This window comes from Eumetopias jubatus, unplaced genomic scaffold, assembly GCF_037043125.1.
Source record: "Eumetopias jubatus isolate StellerSeaLion01/CBP00866 unplaced genomic scaffold, mEumJub1_p1.0 scaffold_7, whole genome shotgun sequence".
Lineage (NCBI taxonomy): Eukaryota > Metazoa > Chordata > Mammalia > Carnivora > Otariidae > Eumetopias > Eumetopias jubatus.
The window spans coordinates 116,463,404-116,472,127 of NW_028274813.1; the positions used below are offsets into that span (position 1 = coordinate 116,463,404).

The 8,724-nt window shown below is 52.1% G+C and overlaps 1 protein-coding gene across 1 annotated transcript; it reads right to left on the minus strand.

The window, feature by feature from the left end:
* Positions 1–3,013: 3,013 nt before the first annotated feature.
* LOC148163967 (ral guanine nucleotide dissociation stimulator-like) lies at positions 3,014–7,561 on the minus strand. Its single transcript, XM_088025184.1, has 5 exons — positions 7,310–7,561; positions 6,847–6,950; positions 6,283–6,352; positions 4,170–4,244; positions 3,014–3,139 (listed from the first exon to the last, which is right to left on the minus strand). Exons 1-5 carry the CDS (start codon positions 7,559–7,561, stop codon positions 3,014–3,016), a joined length of 627 nt encoding a protein of 208 aa, XP_087881310.1.
* Positions 7,562–8,724: the final 1,163 nt, after the last annotated feature.

The window sequence follows — 8,724 nt, forward strand, 5'->3', positions numbered from 1 at the left end:
TTCCGCTGTCCAGGGCCGCGCAGGCTGCTCTGGGATGGCAGGAAATGGATGGGCACCTCCTTCTGGCCAGGTTGATGAATCACTCAAAAATCTCAATGCCCCAGCTTTCTTGCTGACTGCATCTGTGATGCTCTGCTCTAGCCATGCTTACTCTCTTGCCTGGAACATGCCTCACTCCTTGAAGCCCCATGGCCTGGAGAACAAGGGAGTCATCAGGCTTTTGGGTCATCTCAAAAAAATCGCCTCTGTGCCATGACATGAGGACAGTATCGATTTCAGCTCCCTAAAAAGAGCCACCCATTTCCACCATCAGATTCTCCACTGGATCTTTAACCTATTGGATACAGAGAACAGCAGCTCTCCTTGGGGTAAGGTCCTCCTTGATGAACTAATATGTGCACTTGATCACAATCACAAATAACTGAAGCAGAAGATGAAAGTGGAAAATCTTTGGCTTGTCCTAATTTTGAAATTATGGTCTAGAGGCACTTCCAAAAACTCAAGTGGTTATCTACACAGCTGGCTTGCCTTCGAGCTTTGTCAGGAAAGGAATCAAACTGCGTTGGAATTTGGTGTTGGGTTTTTTTTGTTGTTGTTGTTTTTCTTTTTTTGCTTTTGTTTTTTTTTTTTTTTTTTTTTAGTTTTTGGTTGTTGTCGTTGTTCTCACTTAGCAAGTCCTCCGGAAAACTAATGAATACGGTGGAACATTAGGCTCATGACCCCCTCTATTCAGTTATGTTTTTGTGCCCAAGAACATAATCTGCACTCATACTATCCATAAAATATCTGAAAATGTAATAATGGTAATACATTTAAAATATGATACATCTTAAATACACAAAAAATGATTTAGAGAGAACATGATCTATGTTTCTTAAATAAAGAAACTTACGAATTACATTTTACATTTATCCTCTCAGAATTCTTTGTGTTAAAATGTTACCTCCTGATCATGGTGTGGGAAATACAGGTGAGCTCAGAACAGTGTCTGTTTTTCACCCAGATTGTAAGCAATTCAGTATTTAAATTGATAGTTGTGTCCATGCATGTCCACAGATCATCAGTTTGATGGCATTTCCCATGATGGAACTCCCTGCACCCTCCCCTCTCATGCCTCATCTTGCCAAGAGGAAAGGTTCACCCCTGCCCCTCTGACATAACCAAAGCCTTAAACTATGGCAAAGAGTGCAGCCATTCGTGGGCTACCAACGTAGGACAAATCAGTAACAACACAACTGTGTTTGCACACTCATGGCTGTCTGAGACCATGGACTTCAGAACCACATGGACCCAGAAGTCATCTTGGCCAGTAAGAGAGAATGTGGGAATTGTCACTGGCCATGTATATGGACCTGATTTTTGGCAACTAAGAAACCATCCCACAGCCAGCAAGCCCCAGCCAAGGAGTGGCAACGATGTAGGGAGTTTCTGCCTTAAAGAGAATTGTATAAGAACTGCGGGGATGCTGAAAATCTTATTCATAGATAGCCTAAATGTTTCTGGAAGGAGGCCCAGCTATAGCTTCGAAACACGCATCACAGTCTCTATCCCAGATATAAGACAAGTAGGAAAAGGAATTCAGGGGTCGTGGACAAATATCCCAGGAGGGTTCAAATATAGGTAGAGGGAGGAGGGAGCCCCTAGAGGGAGACTGAGGATGGGAAGTCCTGCCTGTCCTTAGGCTCTTCACAAATTATCATCTTCTGGCCTTGGCCTTTTCACGTGTGCCCTTTGGTCTCTTTTCATGGTTTTCCCTACTTAGTGCTCATGCAATTCCAGATGTTGAGCTAGAGAACTGCAAGTTTTTAATATTTTGTTGAAAGAAACCGCAACAAGAGAAGCCACAAATGTTTCCTCTTCCCCCAAAGTGTGAAAAGATAGGCGCTGTCCTGGGGCGGGATTTGGTGTTGGAATTTGGCGGTCCTGGCAAGTTGTAAGACTCCCAATTTCAGTGATTGTTGCTATGTCTGTGAGAGTAGCCTCAAACTCTAGATCCTGGGAGGTTGGAGGACTGTCACTGCTCCTTACAGGTGAGCAACACTGAAGTGAACAGATCCTCCGAGGACGGGGAATTGGGGGCCGCTTCACTAGTAAGAGTGTGGCATGGACATTCCCCTCTCTCACACATAAAGTAAGCTGCAAGATTTCTTTTTTTTTTTTTTTTAAGATTTTACTTATTTGACAGAGAGAGATACAACGAGAGAGGGAGCACGAGCAGGGGGAGTGGGAGAGGGAGAAGCAGGCTTCCCGCGGAGCAGGGAGCCCGATGTGGGGCTCGATCCCAGGACCCTGGGATCATGACCTGGGCCGAGGGCAGACACTTAACGACTGAGCCACCCAGGAGCCCCAAGATTTCTTTATTCAAGAAGGAATGTGAGCATCTGTTCATCATTTAAATTAGCGCGGGAAGTAAAAGAATCAAATAACAACTCTCAAGACTGTAAAAGCAACAGGACTTTAATATAATAATATTTAAATCTAGCATTTACTAAATATCGCCCTTCCAAATAGGTATATATATAGGTCTTGGAGAAGAGAAGTCAGGGAGATGGGTGGGATCATTGTCTCTTCCCCTGGCCTTCAGGGGACCACAGGAAGAGCCTCCCAGTGGTCTCCTTCCCCTCAGAGCAGGGGTCCTGGAACCCCCACGCATCCCAGCTGTGTCCCCACCGCCGAGGAAGAGGTGGCACGACCAGCCTGCAAACTCACTCGCCCCTGAGCCTGATGATGGCTGGCTCTTCTGGGCCTTCCCAGTTCTGCTGGCTGACTAGGACTAGGGCTCCAGCTGGCAGGACAGGATGGAGCTACAGGACAGAGTGACACCTATGAGCCGGCCAGGAGCCAGTTAAGCTGTCCTTCCCAGTGTCTGACCAGCAGCTAAAGTCCAGGTACACCAGGGGTCACAGTGCAGCAAGGTCTCGGGCTGTCCAGGGAGCCATGGACACAGGTTCTCTGGACTGGCCACCAGGGAGAGTCTACCACTGCCCTCCCCCGTCTCCTGCCTGGCCTCATCTCACCGCTCATTCTCACTGAGCCTCCCCATGTCTCGGAACCAGGCCCCAAATTGCTCCTCGGGGTTGAGGTTGTAATTATTTGCAGCCACCTGGAGCAGCAGGATCTCCCTCATTATTTCATAATCCTGGGGCCAGAGAGGAGGACAGGATACAGACAAGGGCTCATGGGGGATGCTGGAAGGCCTCATGCGGTATGAGGAGTGGGACAGGGGATAGGTCCTGGGTCTTTGCATACACGGGAACCCTCCTCCCCTCGGTTCCATTCAGGCCACATCTGTTCTCAGAGGTAGGTAGAAATAGCTCGTCCTCAAGAAAGTTTGCCTTGATTCTACCCCCAACCCCAACCCCACTCCCACCCCCAAACGTCAGTTGGCTGGGTCTTCTACTTCTCTGCTATCAAACCCGCTCAATAAACATAAAACATGGGATGGAGCCCGGGGAGCAATCTGGGGGTGGGGGGTGGGGGGGGTCTCTGATTTCCACTCCCCAACCTCTCCCGCAGGAAGTGCCACAGCTGCTCACCTTACTCCTTTTCCTGAGATTGATCTCTCCCCCCCGGAAGGCAGACAATCAAAATCCATCAGAAAGAGCCCACTAGCCATTACTAGCCCATCTATGCCCACTCCTCATGTTGCACTACCGCCGGGTCCCACAAGGGGGCCAGGCACATACAGAAAACAGGACAAGGCTCTAGCCAGGTTCTGGGCCCAAAGAAGGGGGGGGGCATGGGGACAGAGGCTCAGGAACCTTATAGCCCGGCCCTTTCTGATGATAATACAAGGAGGCTGAGGCCTCAGGCAGGAAGGGACTGCTCACTCACTTATGTGCTTCCTGACGTGGAGGGGCCAGACTTCGCTCTCTCCCAAGGGGCATCATATGAGGAAAAGGCTGATTCCAGCTCTGTCAGAACCTTGTGCACGTTGCAGTCAGGCATGTCTGCTGCTTCACCAGCCTGGGGAACCCAGAGCAATGTCTTATGCAGAGTCTCCCTTCACTCACCCTTAAAATGGGCATGATTTACCAGCTCACAGGAGTGGCTGTGAGGTTCTCAGGAGAGGAGGTTTGCCAAGGTCTGACAGCTCAGGGCTCAGCTCAGGGGCTCTCGGCTCCCAAGCCTCAGTCATGGTTCCCTGCTCAGTCCCCAGGCTCACCCACCTTCAGATAATCCTTCATCGTCAGGTGCAGCATCACCAGGTCATTGAGGAATGTTCGAAGGTAGGGGACAACACCCTGTGCCAATGCGGTAGGGGTGGGATGAGGCCCCGCTCTCAGGAGCCCCCACAGCCTTTCACAGAAAACTCCTCACCCTCAGCCTCCTGGCCCACCCCAGGGTTCCCACGTGGAGCAGACTATGTCCCTCAGCAGCCTCCTCCCAATTCCCCCTCTCCTCACCCTCCAAGACCACCAGACTCCTAATCACTTCCCAGGACCTGACTTTGGCCAGTGACAGGGTGTGTGGTCCCAGGCCCCTCCCTACCCCCAAATCCATCCCGCACCCAGCTTTACACATCATCCTCCTGGTCACCTCTAAGGAAGGATTTCAGGCACTGCGACAAGAGGAGTCAGGGCTGGAGTAAGAAGGCCCCTCCTCTCTTGACTTGGAGGACTCCTGCTGGGAGCGGGAGCCTCTGCTCTCACCCTGGAACCCCTGCCCCATGGGCACACTTACTTGCTGCTGCTGCTGCTGCTGCTGCTGCTACTGCTGCTGCTACTGCTTCTCCTGGGTTTTCTGGGTGTTGATCTCCTGGGTGACAAACTTGGAGGGTGCCTCCTGCCAGGGTTGAGGACAGTGAGGCCACACTCCCCTCGCTCAAATTCTCTTCAGCACTACTACTGGTTTTGGCCACCGGACATCTGACCTGAGTCATCTGGTACCAGTGCTGTTCTATCTTCCCAGCGTGTTGTGATTCTGGATCAATCCCAGCTCCAACACTCACTCTGTGTGTGGCCCAGGGACTGTGGCCTGGCTTCCCCGAGCCTGCTTCCTCATCTGAAAAGGGTGAGAACTCCAACCCCCACACAGGGTCTCCTGAGGACCCAGTGCCATGTTTCTACCATCATTGTTCCTGCTTCGCACATCCAGATGGAGCAGGACAGAAAGATCCACACATTCCTTTCCTCCCTTGAACCTCTTCACCCTTTGCTGAGGCTTGCACCACAGAATCATCATCTCCCCATTTCCCAGATGGGGCCTGAGAGGGGCAGTAAGTTTTTCAGGGGCTCACAGATTGAGAGGTCACTGTTCCCTTTTGGCCAGAGACCCTGTCTCAGCGGCTCTCACTCAGTCTAAGACCACCACTGACCAGAAATCCTTTCCTCTGGGCTCTTGAGGGATGTCCAGGCCCCTACCTGGGCCAAGCCACAGATGGAGAGGGATGGGGCATTCTCAAAGTCTGGTTAAGCAGCTCCTGCCGGCCTTAGCCGATCTGGAGTCTCTGCATCCAGACCAGAACCAAGGCAAAGCCAAGGATTTCACCTCCCCCAAGCAACAACTCCTCAGGGCATTCCTCAGCTGAGCAGTCTTTCTTCATTCACTCAGGAAGGGAACCCTGAAAGTGCTACCTCTGACTGACAGAGAAGAGGATGACAGGATACTTTGTTTCCCCATTTACATGAAGCTTCTGGTGCCCATTCAGGAAGGATCCACGGTGAAACTATCATTTCCCCCAGACACCCCTCATTAGCCACTGAGGGCATATGTCATTGTCAACTGGACACTCAGGTGAGAAATAGCCGGTGAGTGAATAGCAGTGGCGGCCATAGGGGCACAGTGTGGAGTCACAGAAGGCACACACATCTGTCTCTGGCCCAGCCATTTGGACCCAAGCCTGGGAAGCCTTTTTGTCCACCTGGTCCATGGGAATCCCCTGGGAGATGCCCTCCCCCTGGAGGTGTTGCAAAAGCAGAAGAAAAAGCAGAGTCCTGGCTTTCTGAGAGCACACTGGGCTGGTCTAGGAAAGAAGGAACTCCTTAACCATCCCATCCACTCATTAGTGCCAGCAGGATGGGCCCTCCATGGAAGCAGGAGACTTGCTAATGTTGCCAGCTAGACACCCCAGCCAACACCACTATACCTTACGACCAGAGACTCCTGTACCTCAAACTGGACGCCCCCACCCCCACTTGCCCATAGGCCACACAGGTCCCTCTTCCTGTTAGTCCAGAAAAATCTAAAACATTAAGTGAGAAACTAACAAAACCACATCCTGCCCAGTCCCCCTTCCCTCTCAGTCCTCCTCTCTTTCCGGACCCTCAGCCTCCACTCTACCCTGGTCATCAGTTCCCTGCTCGTTGACTTGTCTTGGATTTGGAGCTTCTTAAATTTTTTGTGGCTCTTCCTGAGAGGAGAGAAAAGAAAAAAGAAAAATTTAGGAATAACGTGGCGGATTTGAAGGCAAGTCCCTTTTATTTCAGAACCCAAAGCTTCACCTGAATGAGTGTTTTCACTGGGTTCCTCTGTGCACTAAGGTCTCCGTGTGACTGGGGAGGGGAGCTCTCACGGTGGTCACCTGAAGCCTCTATTCACATTTCTATTGAGCTTCTCTGTGTTGCCTAGTTTTGGTTTTCTCTGGGCATATGGTTCTGTTGCTGCAAACACGTGAAAATCTCCAACTTAAATCCACCCAGTATCTGGCATATAAGGAAACTGATTCCTGAAGCAGAACTGGTGGACTGAGGACCCAGGGAGGCTAAAGACCCCAACATCAGCCCAGTCTCGGTCTCCAGGGTTTGCTGCCTCCCAGGAGTTCCCAGCTGACTGAGGGAGCAACGGCAGACGCAGGAGAGATGCCTAATCCATCCTGGTCCGACCTGTGGAAAGAGGCCTATCTACCTGGAAACTTTCTGCCATGTGTTCTTCAGACTGCAAATCGAGGTGTTCTGCAGAGCAGAGAGGATGGCATGCAAAGAGGAGTAGTTCCTCAGAATTTGGCACTCCTGGGGAGGAAAGAGGATGAGCTGTGAGGTGGGGAGCTAAAGCCCTATTTGTTCTGGCTTCAATCCCCTCAGTTTAAACCTCCCCTCCCCTCCCAGATGAGACAGATGCTCAGGGAGCCCTGAAAGTGCACATTTAAGGCCAGAAGAGTAACACTCACAGGGAGGAGGATTTTGTTTAATTCAAAGAAGAAGCCAGGAAGGAAGTCCACCACTAGGACATGTGAGTCAAAGTCAGTGTGCCCCTGGCAGGAAAGGCCTATCTATGGACTGTGGAGGGGCTCAGACCATAGAACTGAGAAGGTGAAGAGGCAGTTCCCCAGAATCCAGAGTGGGACTCCACTGGAACTCCCGCAGCATACCTGGGCCACCTGGATCCAGAGCTCCACTACCCTGGCCCTGTCCTGGGCAGTCATGCTCGGGTCCCCGAGGCAGGTGGTGATGACACAGCTGGTCACACTTTGGAAATGGGTGATGGTGGCACGGACTGTGGGTGCCAGGTGCTCATTGCCAGGCTTGTTCCTCTCGGACCAGGTGGAGCCCAGGCAATGCCTGGGCACCACCTTCTTGAATAGCTCCTGGGGACCAAGGAGAGTGTCACCTGGCACTGCCATAGCCCAGCTCAGCGTCCACAGTCCCCCACAGGCCCAGGCAGGAGTCACTGGTAAGACCTGGAGCTCAGGAAGCTGAGGAAATGTCTGAGCCTTGTGGGGGTCCCCAGGTTTTGTTCTGTGTCTACTGAGGGCATACAGCATGGGATGCCTCAGGACCCAATAGTGGTGGGGAAGGAAGGATTCATTTGCCTCCAGTCCATCCTCACTAACTCTAAGATTCCAGAAGGTGGCTCAAGTTGGTTCTTCCCAAGGGGGCATCTTTCACTCATCCTGATCACCCTCTGCTCTTTCTCCTGAGATGTGCATTCTCCTGTGACAGCTACCACCATGGCCTTGTTTGTCCTCCTTGTAATTAAGTACACATCAGGGGCCTAACAAGTGCTGAGGCTGGTGAGCCTCCTGGGCAGATGGGTGCCAACCCATGGACCTGGCTGCACACAGTCAGTGTTCCTTCCCCACCAACTGGGCTGGGCCTTACCCAGCTTTCTATCTGTTCTACCTCATTTAATCTGCACAGTCAATCTTTGCAGCAGGTGCTATTAGTGTCCATCTCTACTGACTAAGGTGGCTAGCAAAGGCTCAGAGGTTAAGAAAGTTACCCAAGTCACACAAATGGCAAGTGGTGGACCTGGGATTTGGACCCAGATCATAAGAGTCCAGATCACGAAACCTCCCCGAGGCTGGGGAGCATCCCCGCTGAGGGCCAACCGGAAGCTGGAGCCCCATCCTAATGCTAGCCCTCCGCTCAGCCCTCCAGGCAGGTCTCTGCCCTACCACCAAATTGACCCCTACTGTCTCCCAGCCCGAAACCCTAACCCTATATTGGATGGGGCCCTGATGATGCCCCAACCCTGCTTCCGGATGCACAGAGGATTTGGGAGACCGGGTCAATGCCGGACCAATCAGGCAGGAAACCGGAGGGAACATGTGTCACGGGGAACCCCCAGGATGTGGCGTGAGTGCGGGTGGGGTGGGGAGCATCATCCTAGCGAAAACCCATAAACCCGAGCACACTAGGAGCATTCCCCCTGAGGCAAAACCGGAAGTCGGACGAGCCTCAGCCTCAGGCTCGTCCTCCACTCCGGGGTCAGGGCAGGTCTCCCGTCTCCGCACTGCCATCCGAGGGCTCCTTCCGTCTCCAGGACCATAACCCTAACCCTAGC